The sequence below is a fragment of the Callospermophilus lateralis genome, chromosome 1, assembly GCF_048772815.1.
Source record: "Callospermophilus lateralis isolate mCalLat2 chromosome 1, mCalLat2.hap1, whole genome shotgun sequence".
In the NCBI taxonomy this organism is placed as follows: Eukaryota; Metazoa; Chordata; class Mammalia; order Rodentia; family Sciuridae; genus Callospermophilus; species Callospermophilus lateralis.
In genome coordinates, this window is record NC_135305.1 from 52116898 (window position 1) to 52138810 (window position 21913).

Genomic DNA, 21913 nt, shown 5'->3' on the forward strand with positions numbered 1-21913 from the left:
AATGTTGATCTTTTTATCATTGTTCTAGTTTTGCCTTTTCCAGAATGTTGTATAAGGGAACCAATGAACCACGTAGCCTTTTCAGACTGGCTTCTTTCTTTTATAAACATTCATGTGTAGGTTTTTGTGCAGACATAAATTTCCAACTCATTTGGGTAAAAACGAAGGAACACAATTGCAAGATTGTATGATAAGCCTAGATTTAAGAAACTTTGTAAGAAACTGTCAAACTGTCTTCCAAAGTTATTGTACTATTTTGCATTCCTAACAACAGTGGATGAAACTGTATGGATGTACCATAGTTTTTCCATTCACCAATTGAAGGATATCAAAGGACATCTTGGTTGCTTCTAGGCTGTTATAAACATTCATGTGTAGGTTTTTGTGCAGCATAAATTTCTAACTCATTTGGGTAAAAACAAAGGAACACAATTGCAAGATTGTATGATAAGCCTAGATTTAAGAAACTTTGTAAGAAACTGTCAAACTGTCTTCCAAAGTTATTGTACTATTTTGCATTCCTAACAACAGTGGATGGTAACTGTAGGCAGGTGGGGCAGGGCTATGACAGGGGACAGACAGATGCAAATGGTGGGAACACAAGGTTAAGGGAATAATTCTATAAAATGGGCCCACTGTGCTGATCCCCACATGCTTTCTTTTCCAAGGAGTAATTTACCATCAAATGTATTAAATTATTATTTATGGTTAAAATCCAATTAGAACCAGTCAGCTTGGGCCACAGGAATCTAGAGTTGTCATGGCAGGGGTCTTAAAAGTCTGATGTCATCTTTTTTTTTTTTTTTTAAAGAAAGAGGGAGAGAGGCAGAGAGAGGAAGAGAGGTGGGGAGAGAGAGAGAGAGAGAATTTTAATATTTATTTATTTATTTTTTTGGCGGACACAACATCTTTGTTTGTATGTGGTGCTGAGGATCGAACCCAGGCTGCTCGCATGCCAGGCGAGCGCGCTACCGCTTGAGCCACATCCCCAGCCCCGTCTGATGTCATCTTGACGTCAGTAAAAAGTCAAGAGGTAGACTGGATTGGGACTCTCTGGAAACTTCACTGGGATCCCTAATAAGACTGGAGTGCAGGAAAAGCACACTGCCCCTCTCCTCTCTGACAGGACCCATTCTCTTCCTTGAGAGTGACCTCTTTATCTTTTTCTATTCCTTCAGTAAACTCATGCCTGCTATTCTGAATGACATATATGAAATCTTTCTGACTTGATTGCAAGAATTGGGATTTGAAGGGGGAGGGGTTGTGCTGCCTCAGTTTTCTAGAAGACCCTGACCTGGTAGCAGCTGCAGGAAGTGAGTCACTGGGGCATGCCCTTGGGGATTATATGTTGTCCTTGTTCCTCATACACTCAACTCTCTGGCTTCTCAGAAGCTTGTTCTCTCTCTCTCTCTCTCTCTCTCTCTCTCTCTCTCTCTCTCTCTCTCTCTTTCTTGGCTGCCATGAGTTGAGCATCTTTCCTCCACCATGCCCTTCCACCATGGTATTCTGCCTCTCCTTAGGCCCAGAGCAATGGAGTTGGCCAAACATGGACTGAACCTCTGACACTGTAAGCCCCAAACAAACTTTTCCTCCCCTAAATTGTTCTTGTCAGGTATTTTGGTCACGGTGATGAAAAATTGACTAATGCAGTCATGTTGTATAATTATCTTTATACAGTATGGATTTAATTTGCTAATATTTTGTTGAGGATGTTTGCATTTACATTCACTAGAGATATTGGTCTGCAGTTTTCCTTTCTTATAATGTCTTTTTCTTGGTATTAGAGTAACGTTGACTCATAAAACGAGTTAGAAAGTAGATAGCCAGTTTGGAGAGTGACGTGTTTAGCAAGAAGGTTTAACTCAGGTTGAGAGACAAAAAGTTCATCTCCTATAACAGCATCTAAGCAGTGGGATTCCTAGAACCATCAAGCCTCAGTTCCTATTCCAGCCCTGCCATGCCATCTGCATTATCTTGGATCCGTTAATGGTTAATTCAGCAAATAATTATTGAACATGTGCTGGGTACTAGAACAATAGCACTGAATTAAAAAACTAAAATCCTTGACTTCTAACAGCTTATATCTTAAGGTTACATTTTAAAATTCTCTGTGCTTTATTTGCCCACATCTATAAAATGGAAATGACAATATAACTATCTCTTGGGGTTGTTGCATTATATAAGTTAACATATATAAGAACATTCTATGTAAGTGTTTGATATTATTATTATTATTATTATTATTATTATAACTAGTACTATGCACCAGTGATTAATATTATTATCTATTGACTGAGTTCAGTAGTATAGTCTAGGAGATTCCCAGACCATTCTCCCCACCCTAACTCTGGACTTTGGTAATTTCTTTTTATTTATTTATTTATTTATTTATTTAAATTAGGTATATATGACAGCAGAATGCATTTCAATTCATAATATACATATAGAGCACAAATTTTCATGTCTCTGGTTGTATACAAAGTATACACCATTTGTGCTTTCATACATGTACCTAGGGTGATGATGTCCATCTCATTTTACCATCTTTCCTGCCCCCAAGCCCCCTCCTCACCACTCCCTCCCCTTTGCCCCATCAAAGTTTCTTCATTTTTCTCTTGTCCCTCCCCATTATGGATCAGCATCCACTTATCATAGAGAACATTTGGCCTTTGGTTTTTTGGGATTGGCTTACTTCACTTAGCATGATATTCTCCAGTGCCTTCCATTTACCTGCAAATGCCAAAATTTTATTCTTTTTTTAATGCTGAATAATATTCCATTGTGTGTGTGTGTGTGTGTGTGTGTATATATATATATATATATACACACACACATATATATATATATAATTTTCTTTATCCATTCATCTATCAAAGGGGTCTAGTTTAGGTATTGTGAATTGAGCTTCTATAAACATTGATGTGGCTGTGTTACTATAATATGCTGATTTTAAGTCCTTTGGGTATAGACCGAGGAGTGGGATAGTGGGGTTCTGTCATTTTTGTGTCTCTGCTTCTTCAGTTGGCCCTCCTCATTCCCAGGCTCATTAACCTATCAGATGAAATTTCTTCTCAGACCTAAAATTACCTGCCTAGCATATAATTGGATGGCTATCTTTCTCCCTTTGAAATCTACCAAATTTTTGTATTTTTGAAAGCAAAATAAACGACAATTATAAATTAACTAATGCTCTGTGGTTTTTGCCTGTATTCTTCCTGAAGTTCATGGAGACTTGACCTGGTCCAAGGTTAGAAGGAGAAGGGACTAGGTTTATTTTCTCTAGCCTTCACTGAAAACAAGTCTGTAACAAGCCCTACGGGAGTAGGAAAACCCAATACTCCATCCAGCCTGAGTAACTTTTCACTACTTAGCAAGACCCAAAGGACATGGGAAAGAAAACTCTCTTCCTGCAGATAACAATTCTACCTCTTTGTACCAGGAATACCAAGCTATACCTATTCATCTTTATTACATCCACAAAGGCCCCCAAACAACACCTGTTCAGCCTGACAGAAGCCTTGTAGTACCTAGAGAACAAGGTATGTAAAGACAGGTAATTATAAAAAAGTCTTATTACTATCTTTGGCTTATTACCATTAAACACAATAACAGGCTTTGAATGACCAATTGTCTAAAGTTTTGTTACCAGTCCAGCTGGCATCCCCTGCACCCTTTCTCAGTTCACCTAATTCCTCCTCACTGGTCCTCAGGTTCACTTCTCAATTCTAGATAGAACTAGCTCTTTGCTCTGAAGTTCAAAACTGCAATTGATAATCTGAGCCTTCCTGGGACTGTTCCACATTTCTCTCTCTCTTCCTTTCTTTCTCTCACCACCCCAATTCCTGGAAGATACTTATCATTAATGTTGACAGAGAGCCTATTTTTACTTTTTTCTTTTCTTTTCTTGTCCCACTCTTCAGTTTAGAACTTTAATGGCTATGCTATCTCTACCTAGTTATGCTGGTTTTTCTTTAGTATCCTGGTCTTTGAATTCTTTCTCTTAGTTTTTTTTTTATATTCCTCATAACTGAATGTGAATCATAACTGCTCCAACCAAACAGTGCTTGGGAGAAAGCTCACCAGAGTTGCTGAACCTCAGTTCCTTAACCTGCATCAGGCACTTAGCTTGGCAGATCTGGTGGCTCCATGGAATATACCCAGTGCTCTGCACTTTGTGGGACAGCAACCCAAACTCCCTTTATCTCCACAGTCATGCCAACCCTGATCAGTGCGACTGAAAGGGGAATCAGCACGCAGAGAGGGAAAAGAAGACACAGAACTGGGAGAGTCAGGGCAGCAGCGAGTGCCCTGAGGCACCAGTCCCCTCCAAACACTATTGTCAATACCCCTTCCTCATCATGTGTCTAACTTTCTCTAGGGAAAGAATTGAAAAGACTGGCTCTGAACAGAGTTAAATTCTTTGGGTATTATTGGCACTATGAGAGGAAGTTGGGTCTAAAACTAAAATTCTTCTTCCTCTTGAGAAAAGAAGGAATGCTCCAACAACCAGTAAAAAGATCAGATCTAACATAATTGTCCAGAAAAAATAGTAGTTACGTTGGATCAGTAGCAAAGAATGCTGATTTTTTTTTACTTCTGGATTTTTCTTTATAAGTGTGGTGAAATTTTTACTATTTTTAAGGGTACAATTCAGTGGCATTAAGTATGTTTACAGTGTTTTATAGGCATCACTACCATTTGTATTCAGAACTTTTTTGTCATCCTTAACAGAAATTCTGTACCCTTTAAGTAAAGACTCCCCAATTTCCCTCCCCTCAGACCTTAGGAAACTCTATTCTACTTTCTGTCCTGATGACTAGGTAGGTGCCACATGTAAGTGGGATCATATAATAGTTGTCTTTTCATGTCTGACTTATTTCATTTAGCATGATATTTTTGAAAATGGAGTTTATATACATGCGCCTACTTCCCTTTCCTTTATCACTCTGATTTCAATAAAGAAATTAGGGCTGGGGTTGTGGCTCAGTGGTAGAGTGCTTGTCTAGCACACGTGAGGTCCTGGGTTCGATCCTCAGCACCACATAAAAATGAAGATATTGTGTTCACCTACAATTAAAAATAAATAAAATAAATATTTAAAAAAATAAATAAAGAAATTAAAGTTGCTTATGGAGTGATTGGTAGAGGTTTTGGAAAGAATAGAGATATCTGTGAGCTTTGGGCATTAATGAATATGTCAATCTATGGAGATGAATGGTAAAAGCAGAGTAAGTGTATAAAGATGTAAGTCTGTAAAACAACATCAGACTCTTTTAGAGGTCATGGCTCACATATTTGAGTATGGGAAGAGCCCCTTGTGAGAGAAAACAAGAGAAATACACCAGCTGGCCCAAAGACATGCTAAGCAATTCCAACAGGCAATGGCAGCTGGCCTCTCAGCTTAAGAGGCTTGGGTTTTTCTGAACTGGAGAATGAGTTTCCTTGAGTTCTGATCTGGTTAGAATGGCAACAAAGAAATAAGGGCAAAATAGAGAAATTCAAATGCCAAAGTGAATCCTGCCTCATAGTTTCTAAATTCTTCCTCTCTCAACCATTCTCAACCTTAAGTTGCAGTCTTGAACATTCTTGGACTGGGAGAAGAAAGGGGAAAGTTTGAAATAGCAGGAAGGAGTATGTGGGAGGAAGATGGAAAGAGAAGACATGGGAACCTCTATCCTCTCTTCACTTTTGGCTTTATCTGTCCTACCACATTGATGGAGGGGGTTGGCACCATTGTCAAGTGTGTGGAGGAGAACACATTGCCCAGGAAAACTGAGATTTAGGCCATATAACCCTCAACTTTCTTCTGAATAAAGTTACCTTAGTTCATCTTTTCTTCTTTATCATAGGAAGGTATGTTAATTTGCAACAGATGCCATAACAAATTGCTACAAACTGAGTGGCCTAAACAATATAACTTTATTTTCTTACTATTCTGGAGGCCAGAAGTCTGAGACAGATGTTAGCAAAGACATTTTCCCTTTAAAGATGCTGGGAAAGGATTTTGCTCAGATCTTTCTACTAACCTCTGGTAATTCCTTGGTTTGTGGCAGCATAACTCCAAATCCTCATATAGTGTTTTCTCTGTGTGTGTGTGTGTGTGTGTGTGTCTGTCTGTCTGTCTGTCTGTCTTCTAGAATTCTCTTACCTCACCAGAAGTTCTTTTTGGGGACCACTCAAATTTGGGCCAACACCACTTTGAACTGGTCATCATGTTTTGTTGATGCTTTAGATCTCATTTTAGGCTCATTCAGTTGGTCTCTGAAAGTTCTAGACACCCAGTAATCACAGTGGCTTGAGAGGATGAGGCAGGAGGATGGCAAGTTCAAAGACAGCTTCAGCAATTTAGCAAGACTCTGTCTCAAAAAAAAAAAAAAAAAAAAAAAAGGCTGGAGATGTGACTCAGTGGTTAAGAGCCCCTGTCAATTCCTGGTACCAAAAGCAAACAAATAAATAAATAAATTCAAACAATGATAAATACTAGAGAGAACATGGGAGAAAAGGAACCCTTTTACATTGTTGGTGGGATTGTAAATTAGTACAACCACTATGGAAATCAGTATGGAGAGCATGGAGGTTCTTAAAAATGTTAGGTATGGGCTGGGGATGTGGCTCAAGCGGTAGCATGCTCGCCTGGCATGAGTGCGGCCCGGGTTCGATCCTCAGCACCACATACAAACAAAGATGTTGTGTACGCCGATAACTAAAAATAAATAAATAAATAAATAAATATTAAAATTCTCTCTCTCCCTCTCTCTTTTTTAAAAAAAATGTTAGGTATGGAACCACCATATAACCCAGGTATACCACCTATCCGTGTTTATCCTAAATTGTTAAGGTCATCATACTATATCAATACATAAATACTCATGGTTATAGCTGCACAATTCACAGTAGCCAAATTATGAAACCAGCCAAGCTGTTGGTCAACGGATGAATGAATAAAGACAATGTGATATACATACACAACGGAGTTTTATTCAGCCATAAAGAAAATAAGATTATGTCATTTGCAGGAAAATGTTGGCATTTGATAACATTATTTTAAGTGAGATAAGTCAAACTCAGAAAGCCAAAGGTCATATGTTTTCTCTCATATGTGCAAGATAGAAAGAAAAAAGGGGGAAGAAAGGTGTGAGGAAGATTTCATGAAAATAGAGAAAAGGGATTGGGGGAGGTAAGAGGGGAAGGAAAGGGGAGATACTGCAGAACAATTCTGATCAAATTATATTGTCACTGTGCGTGTGTGTGTGTGTGTGTGTGTGTGTGTGTGAGAGAGAGAGAGAGAGAGAGAGAGAGAGAGAATATGTGACAATGAATCCCATTTTATATGTAATTATAATGCATCAATAAAAATATGGAAAAATAAAAGCTTTGAAAACTTCTAAAAGACTGAATTTAAAAAGACAACAAGAAGCTTCTTAACTATTAAAATTTATGAATATATGGATTATGCAGGTACACTGAGATGCCATGCAACAAAACAAGGCTAAGCAAGACACTCAAATCAGAAAGAAACTCTTGCTACTTTTCTGAGCTGTTGTTTTATGGTCACATGGGTCTTCTATTCATTCTTTTTCACACAGGTGAATTCTGATCCGAAGCTAGAATGGTATAACACTGGACTATCAATCATGCTGTCATTGAAGAGAAGCAATTTGCTCTCTTTCCAGGGTGCAATCTGGATTGTATTGGCCAGTAGATAGGGCAGCAGGGACTACATCCTGCAAAAAAGCAGCAACACTATTCCCTGAATGAGTAATTAAAGCTGAACTCTGGGCTCTTTTCTAGCATTATAAAATCAGCATGCTCAACCCACACATCTGTGGGGAACTGAGAAATGCCCTCTCTGTGGAGCGGGATGCAGGAGGGGAGTAGGGACCTCTCTGAGCACCCAAGCACCTACAGGAATGTCTTGTTGGGCAAAAGTTTATCAGTACCATGTATCTTTTAATCAGTTGCAAGCTTTGTGAGAGCATTTATTATACTCCCACTCTGTTCTGACTCCTTTTCTCTCTCTTGCCCAATTTTTATACTGATGTGAGATGGGGGAAAATAATGCCTGGAGTGAAATTTTTGTATTGGAGGATGTTTAATTATAATGTTTTTTTTTTTTTTGTTTAGAGGAAGAAACAGAGACATTTAAGAAAACAAAATCATAAGCAAAAGGTAGGTGAATGGGAGGAAGAGAAGAAATGAGAAGGGAAGTGAATAACTAGCAAAGTCTGTGTAGTAGTAAACATTAATTTACCTGAACAAATTTTCCCACTTGTCTGTCTTAAGAATAATAAATTGGCTTTACACCTTAAAGAAGAACAAGCTAGAAATCTTCCTTGGAATTCCATAGGTAGTAACCTCTGAGAGAAAGTCCATCCTAATTCTCCCAGGATAACTCAAGTACTACAAATGGAAATATCTTTAGTGACAGTTAAAATGAACAAACATCCTAGTATTTGCCCTTGAATCTGGAGACCCCCAATTTGGAAAACACACTTTTAATCACCTGGATCTGCCACACAGGGCTGGATAGGATTGAGAAAGTTTACATTTGCTTGACTTACAGTGAGAAAAGCAGACAGTCACAGCTTCAAGCAAAACTTGTTTAGGAGGAGAGGGCTGAGATGAGGAGACCAGCATGAGTGGGTGACTTAGGTAGGCTCAGGCTTCTGTAGAAGGGTCCCAAATGACGTAGTTGAAATTGAGTTGCTTGAAGAATAAAGCATTGAAAGCATCTTATCATGCTTTTAGGGCTTTAAGATTTTGATTTTATTACTTAGTAAGAAGTTCTAAGATCTGGAGAAGGAAAATATTTCAGGGTTAGATTCTCTCTTACTCTCCTACATTATTGTGGGTTTAGGTAAGATGTAAATGGCTATAATTCTAAAAGATAACTTGAGGGAACACAAATGAAATGAAATTTTATGGCACCTCTTGCATTTGTTGCTATTAATGTGAAACACCAATAATAAAGCTCCTAGATGATAAAATGTGTACATGACATATGGTCATAAAATACCTTTATGACCATATGACATATACACATATTTTAAAATGTTCAACCTCATTAGAAATTAGTGGAATAAAAATTAAGACCACAATGAAATCCTCCTATACATCCTTCAGGATGGCCGATGTTAAAAGAGACCAACAATATCAGACATTGAGGAGGCCATGGAACGAAAATTCTCATATACTGAAGGTGGGAGTCAACATCAGTACAATTTTTTTTTGGAAAACTGTGATGTTATCTACCAAATTAAACATATTCACACTTATGATCCCTAGATATTCCCTCCCAAAATACATGCACATAAATATTTATTTGTAATAGCTGAAAATTGGATGCAACTCTGCTATGAATTAACTACTTCAAACTAAGTGGTATAAAACCACCACCATTATCATACTTATGAATTCTGTGGGTCATGAGTTCAGAAAAGGGATTGCTTGTCTTAGCTCCATATCTGTAGCTTTTGCTGGGAGGCCTCAAAAACTGTAACTCAATGGGGAGAGGCTGGAATCAGCTGAAGCCTGGTTCACTCATATATCCTGTCTGTTAGGGACATATGCCTGTTGGCCAAAGTGCCTGCATATGACCCTTAATGTTGTAGTTTGGATTCTCTCACATCGAGGTGATGGTTCCCAAGTGCAAGCATCCCCAAAGATCACAGTAGAAGTACATAGCATTTTTATGACCTAGTATCGGAAGCCATTTTTAGTGTACTTTATTAGCTGAGGAAGAGTAAAGGCCCACCAGATTCAAGATCTCCATCTTGAATGTAGATTCAACCTCCTAAGGGGAGAAATGTCAAGGTCATTTTGAGAATGAACATGTGTTTTGAGAGATATTGTTGTGGCCACCTTTGGAAAACACAGACTTTTACAAGTCATTTGTCCATCAACAGTAGAATGGATAAATATATGGTGGTATATTAATTACAGTAGACTACTAGACAACAATGAAGTTGAAAAAAATGACAATTATATGAAATAATCTGTGTTAATCTCTTTATGTGATGAACAATGGAAGCCATATGAAGGAATACAGGTTGCTTAATTCCAATTATAAATTTTATTTATTGATTTATTTTGCAGTATGGGTGCTGAATCCAGGGGCATTCTACCACTGAGCTACATCACCAGCTCTTTTTACTTTATTTTGAGACAAATATTTTGCCTAGGCTTGACATGAGCTCCCTCTAATCCCTTATGATGCCACATGCCTGCTCAGGACTCTTCCAGTAAGATTATCACTAGAACAGTGTGATGCTAACATTATGTACTGGAGCCAGCAAGATTGTGAGCTACATAGACCTTCTGCATTATAAATTTGAAAAACAAAAATAAATTTTTCAGCTTTTCCTCAAACTTGAGATCCTCCTGCCTCAGCCTCCCAAATTCCTGGGATTATAGGTATGTGCCATGGTGTCTAGCTCCAGGTATAAATTTTTTTTTTTTTTTTGGTGGTGTTTGAGATTGAACTCAGGACCTTGTTTATGCTAGGCAAGCACTGTATCAACTGAGTTACATCCCCAGCCCCAGTTATATATTTTTTTTTAAATTTTATTTTAGCTGTTGATAGAATTTTAATTTTATTTATTTATATGTGGTGCTGAGAATCAAAACCACTGCCTCACACATGCTAGACAAGCACTCTACCACTGAGCCACCACCCTAGCCCTGTCCCATTTTAATTTTTTTTTTTTTGAAAAATAAAGTTACACTGTTTCAGGATGCATTCTTAGAACAGCAGTTAGGTCAGTGATTTCTGGGGGATGCTGGTCATTCATTTCTTGGCTTGCATGGTAATTGCCTTGTTGTTCATTTTGTAATAAGTCATTAAACTGTATATTTTTTGTTTTGAGCACTTTTCTGAGTTTTATATTTCATAATAAAAAGATTGAAAAATTAATCTCCTGGTACTGAGAACTAGTTTGAAAATAATTCACCATAAGCCCTACAAATGTCACCCAGCAAGTCACAGAACATTAAATTCTGTTTTCATCTCTAAAAATTTTGTTGGATTTGTTGTTGTTTTCAGTGCTGGAGACTGAATCCACAGCCTCATGCATACTAGGCAAGCTCTCTACCACTGAGCTACATCCCCTGCTGTTGGGTTATCTTTCTTTGCTTGGGTTATTTTTAATTGTATGCATGCCTTATTAACTCTTTGCAAATAATATGCAAAACTATTTTGTGTCCTGGGGCTTTTTACATTGTGCTTTACTTAAATATAGTTTCCAACATGTCAGTTTAACAGCTTCCTAATATTTCATTGTGTTTACATACCTTAGGTTTTCTTAGCTATTCTCAAATTCTCAAGATCATCACCATCGTTAACCTTATTAACCTTATTCAGAGCTGCATGGATCCCAGGCACTTGAAGTAGCCCCTTCATTATCTCACATATAATATGACAGCAACCCAGTAAGACAGGCACCAACTAATACATTCCCATTTTATAGAGGAGGAATGTTTCACAAACAATTCGTACCCTGACAGTCACATTTTAGCGCCCTCACTCTCAACCCCATGCCATCATATTTGCCTTGAGCTCCTCCCATTCTGTGCTAGGACATTTCCCCACTCCTGAGTTTTCCCAAAACAGAATCACCAAGTCAAAAGACTCACTTGAATATTCCAGGTTATTTTTTGTCCACTGTGAAACAATTTACAAAGACATCCTGGATGGTTTGAGTGAAGGGTTAGAGGGATGTCAGGTTCAAGAAATTCAGTTTTAGAATATTTTCTGTCCAACTTCCCTCACCAAGGTGATACGTACATGCTGGGGAGTGCCTAAATATTATCCTCTTCACTTAACCCACTTAGAATATTTTAGACCCACTTAGAATATTTTAAGAAAGTTCTTTATTTTCTCTTTTTTACATGTTTTAGTTCATATCAGTACCTGGAAGAAAAGAACTAAATATTTTGGCCTTTTTAAAAAACTGTTTTATTTTGTGATGCCAGGGATCGAACCCAGTGCCTCACGCACACTAGGCAAGCACTCTACCACTACCCACAACCCCAGCCCTATTTTGGTCTTATTTTTTGAAGCAGATCTTTTTCTTTTATGAAGATTATTGCCACAAGATTTTTATTTTTCCACTGAATTACAATCTAATAGTATTCTTTTAGGTTTTTGTGTAAACTTTTTAATAAAATATTCATTTCTGCATATTTTACAAAACTGTCAGAAATGTTGCCTGTTACATTACTCCTTGTTATTTAGGTAGTCATGTAATGAAAATCTTCTAGAATTCAATGTCAAGGGAAATGTTTCTCTTCCCATGAAACAATACACTTCCTTTGATCAGACAATGAGAATTATAGAATCTTAATTTAACTTTTTAATTTTTGTCTTGGTTACAAGTTTTTCTAATTCAAAATGAATTAAAATTATCCCACCCTGAGTATCTGATATTTGAATGTAAGCTCCCAGAAGGCACAGATCTTGTCTATTTTTGTTCCCTGTTCCAGGGACAAAGCTCTAGGCAGAAGAAAACATCACAAAGACGCAACTTATTGAGACCTCGTCTCAAAGTAAAAAATAAATTAAAAAAGAAGCTGGGAATGTTGCTCAATGGTTAAGCACCTGGGTTCAGTACCCCCCACCCCCCCCAAAAAAAAAGAAGATAAAAGAAAGAGCCTGCCCTTCCTTCCTTCCTGGTATATAAACATCACGTAACTCTATGGTTCTTTGGGGTGTTTCAGTTGTAGCATAAAGTAACATCTTGAAGACCTCTTAAGAGAACGAACTCTACTAACTGTGCTTTACCAAATAATGGAGCATAATTTTAAATTTATCTTGCTGCTTCATAAAACCATCTCTTATTGGAATTTGTGCCACTCTGGGATGCTGAAACAAGATTTGGGCTAAAGAAGAGAGATAATTTTTCTGCTTCTTGGTGTCTCTGTGGTATTAGTAGAATTTGTCCGAAATTGTTTTTCTACCTGAACAGTTCTCCTTTAGGAAAATTAACCTAAGGGAGGTCTAGCACCGCCATTCTGAAATCCACTGAGTGGACACGAGCCCCTTCAAGCTGTCACGCAAACTCTGGCTTCTTGCCTCAGCCCCACCCCTGTCCTTTGACTCCAGCAATGATGTGTCTTCCTGGAGTTTGGTCCTTTATGATGGCTGCCCTACCTCCACATTCCAGCAACTCTCTTTCTGTTCACAAATCCCTAGGGGTTATTACCTTACTTCTTGGTTTGTTCTTGCATTCCTGACCATTGTTTTGCTTCCTCTTGGTTGTTCTGGTCCCTTAGCTCTGATAGCTGACATTGGCTGTCCTGGTGGGCACTATGCCTACCCACCTCAGAGGTCTGACATAAGTTCCTATCAGCTTCTGGAGATTTCAGGATACTACCTTCCCTGGGCATCAGAGTCACTGCTGCCATAGAGACTTATGATGCTTTCTGATTCCTCAGTCCCCCGACCTTTTTAGAAGATTGAGAACATTCAATGTGACTATCTCAATATCTTTGTCCTCTTCCTCAAAATATTCCTGTATCATCACATGGTGCCTCTTCCTTTGCTCTTGACTTTAAATGAGAACTTTTTTTCTGGAAAACCCTATAAACGAATGGGAGAACTGACACTAGCCTTAGTTGATGGAAGATTACATGAGGAAAGTCACCATCCTGTTCTATTAGTTACACTCAAAAATTGTTAGTATTTGCCTGACATGTTGGTGCATGCTTGTAATCCCAGCAACTCAGGAGGCTGAGGCAGGAAGATTGCAAGTTCAAAGCCAGCCTTAGCAACTTAGGAAGTCCCTCAGCAACTTAGTGACCTCGTTTCAAAGTAAAAAAATAAATTAAAAAATGAGCTGGGAATGTTGCTCAGTGGTTAAACACCTGGGTTCAGTACCAAAAAAAAAAAAAAAAAAAAAAAAAAAAAAAAAAAAAAAAAGAAAAGAGTTGTTAGTTCTTTAGTTTCTGAAGCTACTATGACTTGGGCCACATCCTTAGGCCTTTGAACTTGCCAGCCTCATAAGAACAAGACTCATAAGAGCAATCCTCTTGCTCAGCTTCTGGAACTGCTGGGGATTACTGGTATCTGTCACCACGTCCAGCTTAGCATGTTCTTTCTGATACACAGCAGCAAGCTAAAGTTAAGGTATATGTGGTTTCCAGGATTCAGGAAGAGGCAGAGACACAGACTATTATTGGCAAGAGTTAAATAAAATGTATGATTCAATGAACTATTCTATTTTGGGAGCTGTCCAGTGATAATAGTCCACTATAATCTCCAACCTGCCCACTTAATATCTCCAATATTCTCAGGTTCAATGTCCAGGAAACACAAAGAATATATAATGGATATGTGGAATGCAAGAAATGGTAAATAAGGACATCTCAGCAACCTCTGCATACAATTGAATTGACTAAATACTTTAATTCATTCAGAATAGATGTATCAAGTTCTGATTCTTTATAAGGCAGTGCCAGGTGCCTTAGGGAGCACAAAAACTAACATGACTTCTAAGAGCTTATCAAAAAGTTTACAGGCCAGTTCAACTAACAGGGAATATAGTGCACAGTGCTAGAAGGGTATCAGCCCAAGTGTCTGAAGATAGAGGGGTGGGAGATGTCACTCCTGCTTGGAGGTATCTCACAAAATTTTTAGGGGAAAAGCTGTGTTGGAACTGAGCTATAAAAGGTCATTATAAATGGAGGCAATTGGGGGACAGAGGGACAGAGGGACAGAGAGCCCTGGGTATGTTTGGGTGAGTTTTCTACTGTGGTTTGAGCTGCTGGAGCCAGTGAACAACTTAGGGCAATGCCAACCAGGGTATGTCCTTTCATAGACCACAGGAAGGTGAACTGGAGGGAGCCCATGCTCCCTGACTTCATACTCTATAAAGGTAGGTTTTGGAAATGGGGGCCAGAAAGAGCAAGTCTTACTGCTTTGGGCTTTTTTTGCTTTGGAGAGAATGAGAAGTCATAGTTGTACGTTGAAAGAGGGAATGGAGCTTAGGAACGGGACAGAGTCCTAAAGTGGTGAAATGGGACCAGAAGCAAAGAAGTGGTCCAGTACTCAGGGCATCTTAACATCTGTTTTGGATTCCCTCTACTTTGTTAGCCTAAATGCTATCTTTGCCTACCCTGCAGTAAGAAGAGGCCTTATGATGGACAATTCTGGGGAAACTTTTGCTTTCCTAATAAAAATGGACAGATATTTCTGGCACTGGTTTCTCCTCTTCTTGCCTTCTTTTCTTCTAGTGCCTGGAGCTGAAGTAGCTATTCTGCAGCTACCATGGAAAAGCCAGGAAAATTGCAGAGATGCCTGCAAATGGAGATAGTTGAGCCTGTAAACAAATACTTCCAACTTCTTGACCTGTAGTGGGGAAAATGCATGTTTATCCCATAATGAATGTAGTTTGCTGTTATTTGATGAAACTTTCCTAATTTGGAGTTTGCTAGCCACTGACCTCAGGATTCTGGGGATAGAAAGAAGGAAATCCTCAAGTTCCATCCTTGCTTGATCATCTCCTTTTAAGGGACTCAGACAACATGCTACCCTATCATCAATGCGGTACCATTGGCTGGAGTATTCCTCATTTTTTTTTCTTAGAAATTTGTGTGGCAGACAAAGTCTACAGTGATAAAACTCAGTGGTCAAAGTGAGTAGCTATAGCAGCAGCAAATCAATATATATTTATCCAAGGCTACTGACAAAGCAGAGGCATTGATTAATCACATTTGGGATAACTGAATGAACGTTGGACTTGGCATTGAATGTCAAAAAGATAGGGTACAAAGTTGATCCATTAACTAAAAGGTTTTTAACCTTTGTACCAAGCATTTAATTTTATAAATGCATATTACACTTTCATAAATCCTTTAGATTGAGTTACTATCAAGATAGGGCTAATTGGAGAGTGCACTATCTTCCTTGGATTGATATAATTGTTTTTATTTTGGTACTGGAGATTGAACCTAGAGGTGTTTTACCATTGAGTGACATCCCATCCCTTTTTATTATTAGTTTTTAAATTTTGGGAAAAGGACTTGCTAAGTTGCCCAGGCTGGCATCAAACTTGTGATCCTTTTGTCTCAGACTTCCAAGTTGTTGGAATTATGGGTATGTGCCACCATGCTTGGTTCTGAATTCTACTTTTAATATTACAAAGTAAATTATTTTCTTTCTAAAGTTTTAAAAAATGATGGCTTATGCCTTTGTGCATTTTAATCAAGTTGTAACTATATGAAGCACATAGAAATAACTTAAAAACCTATGTAGGCTGGGTGTGGTGGCTCATGCCTGTGAAGGCTGAGTCAGGAGGATCAAAAGTTCAAGGCCAGCCTCAGCAGTTAGGCCCTAAGCAACTTCATGAGACCCTATCTCAGAATTAAAAAAAAAAAAAAAAAAAAGTCTGGAGACATAGGTCAGTGGTAATGTGCCTCTGGGTTTAATCCCTAGCATCCACCTTCCAAATTCAAGAATATTATGGTAATAGACATGACAGCAAGAATAAAATTTAATCACCTAGTCAATACTATAGTCACTAGGACATATGTATTAAATTAATTAAAAAAATTAATTAATAAAAAAATTAATTAAAAATTCACTTCCTCAGTTGCATTAGGTACACTTGAGGTGTTCATTAGCCACAAGTGGTTGGTGGCTATCATATTGAACAGAGCAGATATACGTCATTTTCATCACTGTAGAAAGTTAGTTTAGATAGCACTGACCTAGATAAAAGTTGGGTTGGTGAGGTTTTTCTTTCAAATAAACATACAGGAGCAGAGGAAAGGAGGCAGGAAGTTAACATCCCAGTGTTTTCTCCTGTCTACCCAAAGGAAGCTTACTGGAGGTGAAAACTATTCCTAGCTTCTGGATTCTACTGGTGCAGGCTGAGGATAAGAGCAGGCTTAGAAGCAGGCTAACCTAAGAGAACACTGTTTATGGTAGAAAGTTCTGGATTCAAATCTTGATTTAATCCTTTAAGCTTTGATCTAGAGTTGGTTGGTTACCTTTTTAAAATGAATTAATGTCCTCTTTCAAAGAGAGATTTATATCTTCTTTATAGGGTTGTCCTAAGGATTAAATTATGCAATGTAGATAAAAACATTCAGCAGGGAATCTGTTTAGTACATATGTTTAGTGCTCAATATATTTTGGCCATTATTTCTGACAGCCTGTGTTAACTGTTACACAATAGACAACCAAAACAAGGTAAAGGGGAATTAATGGGTGAGTGGGGAAAAAGGATAGCAATTAGGATCAAAGAAGAAGGTGTTTAAGTTTAGTATCAGTCACGAAGTTATATTGTTTAGCTGCCCCGGAGAGGAAGGCTAAAATGGTGCAAAGGTTATGTTCACTGAAGACAAGGTCAAGGATCTAAGAAGTTAAGGTATTGGTAAGCCAGGCTCACAAATACTGAAGTGATTCAGGTACCTGCAATCTCATAGAACTCCCAACGTAGGAGCTGGGCCAGGTAGAGGACAACCTGAATCAGATGGGAGAAGGGTGTAATCAGATGGAACGTGTCTCCACGAATATTTATTTATTTTTGAAGAGGGTAGAGAATTTATGGGATGAAAGGGGAGAGCTGAGAAGATGCTGCCTACAAAACCTGACCTTGGAATACATGAAATGTGGGAGAATAAGCAACCTTTTCTTGAAAAAGCTACAGGGGAACTGGTGCCTTCAATGTACAGGAAGGCTTTACAATTAAATGACGTACTACACGTTAGGATCTTGGCTCCACATAGTGGGCACATGAAGAAATTAGTTCTCGCTAAACATTCACTTAAGTACTCTCGTGTCCCTCTCCTTGTTTCTTTACTCAAAACGTTGAGCTAGGAGAAGGGACAGTGTTGGAGGCGCTCACCACACTCAGGATTTGTCTCCTCCGGATCAGGGAGTGCGCTTACCGAGGTTTTTCCTGACCTCAGTAGAAGCTGCAGGGAAGAGACCCGAAGGTCATTCTCCCCTGCGTTCAGAACACGTCATCCCTTTAGGAGACATTCACTCCTTCTTTCGACAAACATTAGTAGAGCAGCTAGTACCCAGGGCTAGACCCCAGAGACAAGAATACGATACAGACACACTCCCGATCGCCGGGAGGGCGCGCAGCCGTGTTCCGAGTCAAAACCAACATCTGCAGGATCTTTCACAATACTCCGACTTCCAAGTTCTCTCCATACTGTTAGTTGAGGTGAAATGTAGGAAGTCGGTGTAGAGCTGGTACCGGCTTGGCCGCGGTGGTTCTGGGCTCCTAGTTGCATTCTTCAGTTTGGACGCACCTACCTGATTCGCCCGCGTACACCTGGGCTTCGCCGGGGCTGAAGGGGCAGGGCTCGAGGGCGGGATCACCTGTGGGCGGGGCCAGGCGGAGGGCGAGGTTGACTCCGCCCCCGGGGCTCCCATGGCCCCTTGCGCCTCACGGCCAGATGCTGACGTGTCCTTTCCTTCCCACTACACCTCCCGACACTACCTACTTGGGCTGCCCCGGAAGTCCCGCCCCATATTTAGGCCGTCACCGCAAATCAGCTCTTTCAGCGCTTCCTGGAGCTCTCCACCGGTTTTAGGACCAAGAGGTGGGGCTCCGTAAGCAGGGTGCCTATTGGCTCTAGGTCCGGCGGGCTTAGGATTCTAATTGGCCAGAGGGCGGTGGCGCTCTGGCACGCTTGCGCGGCGAGTAGAACGTGTGGCGGCGGCGGAGATCGCGTCTCCTCTTTTGCTCCTAGTCCCGCTGCTGCTCCAGTGAGCGCCCAGCGCGTCGGTCTAGTTTATCGCTCGCAGCTGGTCGCTCGCCTGCCTCTCTTTTTGGCGACCTCTCACCCAAAGCCGACACCCACACTGACATCTCCAGTCCGGCCGGCCGCTCCACTCGCTTACCTTGCCAGCTCCACACATGGCCTCCTCCGCACAGAGCGGCGGCTCCTCCGGGGGACCCGCGGTCCCCACCGTGCAGCGGGGCATCGTCAAGATGGTGAGAGCGGGGCCCCGGACCTGGACCCCTCTGCCGCCTTCGATCGGGAGTCAGACATTGACTCCTTTTCTCCTTCCTGCCAGCCTGCATGGTCTCCAGATTCCCTTTCCTCTGTCCCCTTTCTCACTTTCCGCCCATCCTCCGAATCCCCTCACTAGACAGAACCCAACATGAGCTCCGCTTGGTCTTTGCTTTCTGGATACTCCCGCATCAGGGGTCACAGCGATTTTAGTGGTCGCAGCTTTCGGATCTCCTGGCTCTCTACCAGGACAGATCGATTATTGATTTATTAACGGAGATAGTTCGTTGATATTTGTCCTCCCATTCCCCTCTTTCGGTCCATTTTGACATATGCTGAGCAGTTTGCAGTTTTTCAAGATCCTGATATCCTCTCTTTCCTGGAACCCTAGGAGTACTTGGCCATTATGAAGCTTTTCCGTTTCCACCGACACTCAGTTACATACTCCAACTTTTCTCACTCTGTGATCCTCTAGTCTGTAGGCCTGGGAGTTCCTGATCATTGTGTCCTTTGACTCTTAAATTTTTAAGCAGTTGGAATCTTAATGATCATTATCTCCCCATCCCTTAAGTATAAGAGACAAGTTTAAAGAGGGCAAGTGATTTGCCTAAGTGCACATGGCAAGGGTTGGAGCCAGGAAAAACATCCAGGTGTTCTGATTCCTAGTACAGGCTTTTAACACTAAGTTCTGCCTGCTTTTATATGCCTTTGCTTTCTGTATTCTTGAATTTTGACTTAACCTTGCATGATGATGAACTAGGTTCATCTCTAGTTCCATGATAATTTTGTATTGTAGATCTGCTTTATCATTGGCCCCCCTCAGTTGTCCTCTTCTTAGCCCTCCCAAATTTTGGAACCTGACATTTCTTGGGGTATCAGGTTGTCTGGTTGCAATGACGGTAAACCTTTAGATTTCATTTTAGACTGCAATTCTTGACTTTTCCATCAGGAATGGCAAAGCTCCTTTATGACAATTTCTCCCAGGTTTCCACAGTTTTTGCTATTGTAGTGTTCTACAGCTTGTGTGTGTGTGTGTGTGTGTGTGTGTAAATTTGATTTCAAGATTCTCCCCACCCCTTAATTTTCATGCATTAATTTCTTAGGTATCTGTTGCCAGCTGAGATTCATGGAATATTCAATATTACCTTTTCTCTTTATGTGTAATAGTCAGAATTTATCAGAAATTGAATGAGAAGAGCATTTCTAAGGTCTACGTGTTCTTTTTGAAATTTTGACCTGACCCATGAAAGGATTATCTTAAAGTGTTTCCTGTTTCATTAACTTTTTCATTTATACTGATTTTCTCTTTATCATAGGAACAAAGCATCTTTTCACTGTCTGGTGTTGGAATTGTCAGCCTAGGGTGGATTTTTGAGTTTTCTCCTTGTTAATGCCCAAATTTTTCTTAAAGTTCCCTCTTTTGTGTGATGGAAGTAGAATGAGGCTGAAAATATTTTTGCTTCCACCAATGCTGGAGGCTTCCAGGGCATCTGGATTCTGTGAGGTGACCATACCTGTTTACAAATTACTCCTGTGGGTACTAAAATCAGTAATCAATTGTCATGTGTTATGCTAGATGTTTTGCACATATTATCTCATTTAAAACACCTAACAACAAATCCATAGGGTTGTTCGTTACATTTTATAGATGTTTAATCTGGGGTTTAGGAAAAAAAGTCTATCCAAGGACATGCACTTTCTTATTGGTATTAAAAGGCAGAGCTCAGACTTGAACCTGAATCCAGGCCAGTCTGCCAGAGCACAAGCTCTAAACATCTTGCTGTGAGGCCTCTTGACTCCAGTACTCCAGGGTACTATTTTATAACATGAAGGGTGGGGTCAGTGATGCATGACCGCAAATTGCAGGAAAGTGAAGCTGACTGTAATTGAGTTGAAGAAAGATTAGATGTTATTCTTTGTCTTGTCCAGGAGCTGCTATTATGGTAAGTGACTTCATTTGGTGCTTATGGTCTTTGTATGCATAGGAGTGTTGTGCAGAGTCTGGAATGTGGCATTTTAAAATTCAGTGATTTTTTTTTTTTTTTGTACCAGGGATTGAACCCAGGGGTGCTTAACCACTGAGCCACATCCCCAGCTCTTTTTATTTTTTATTTTGAGACAGGGTTTTGCTAAGTTGCTTAGGGTCTTGCTAAGTTACTGAGGCTGGCTTCCTCCTGCCTCAGCCTCCTGGAGCTGAGCCGCTGGGATTACAGTCGTGCACCACCGTGCCCGTCAAAAATTCAATGTTTTGAGCAGTTTGTGCCATTCGTAGATTTCACTGCACACTTTGACCACACTGCTGCGATGGGTGGGTGAGTAATAGGCAGTGATTAGGAGAGGGAGCTACAGGCAGATTTGTGCCAAACTTAGAAGCCTTGTTTGGAATGAAAAATTGACCACTGGCAAATTGCTCTGTGTGAAGCTCTTCTGTTAAGCAAAGTTGTATTTTCCAGGAGAGTAATTGTTTCCAGTGGTACTAGGAACTGCTTTGTAAGAACTCTGCAAAGGAAGATGGATTTCAGTGATAGGAAAGTGAGAAGAAAATAGTTGAATGAATAGTAAAACAGGAGACCCTGCTTTTGGGAGAGGGCAGAATTTGGAACAATGATTAATGAGATGTGTGTGCCCTTGGATTCCTGTGAACTCAGACTAAGTTGAGGGTGTGAAATGGTCTAGGGTTGAGGTTTGCTGCAGTGAAGATGAATAGTCCTTCCTCATTTTTGGTAAAAGAAAGTGTTGTAGGGCTGTGGAAGGTGCAAATTTCTTCTGGTCTCTGCCTTGTCATCCAGTGAATCCTGGCTATTTTTTAAGGTTGAAGAATTAACTTGGGAACCAAGTTGAAAAAAATCTTTCACTGGTTGTTTTTAAAAATGATGGTGACAGTCGCGACTGTGTCTGCTGTAGGGAGTGGGGGTGAAGGGACTGAGTTGGTTTTAGAATGTTT

The 21913-nt window shown here is 39.9% G+C and overlaps 1 protein-coding gene and 1 long non-coding RNA gene across 2 annotated transcripts in view; one reads left to right on the forward strand and one right to left on the reverse strand.

Annotated features, from left to right (window-relative positions):
* Nucleotides 1-5998: 5998 nt before the first annotated feature.
* Nucleotides 5999-18332, reverse strand: LOC143403874 (uncharacterized). The gene is made up of 4 exons (XR_013091901.2): nt 18266-18332; nt 17411-17462; nt 8562-8793; nt 5999-6356 (listed from the first exon to the last, which is right to left on the reverse strand). It is a non-coding gene; the product is annotated as an uncharacterized LOC143403874 (long non-coding RNA).
* A 325-nt stretch (nt 18333-18657) lies between these two features.
* Snd1 (staphylococcal nuclease and tudor domain containing 1) overlaps nt 18658-21913 on the forward strand; it is a 417500-nt gene continuing 414244 nt past the window's right edge. The window contains exon 1 of the mRNA XM_076862188.2: nt 18658-18950. Coding sequence (XP_076718303.2) covers nt 18873-18950 — 78 coding nt within the window. The 5' untranslated portion in view covers nt 18658-18872. The remainder of the gene's footprint in view (nt 18951-21913) is intronic.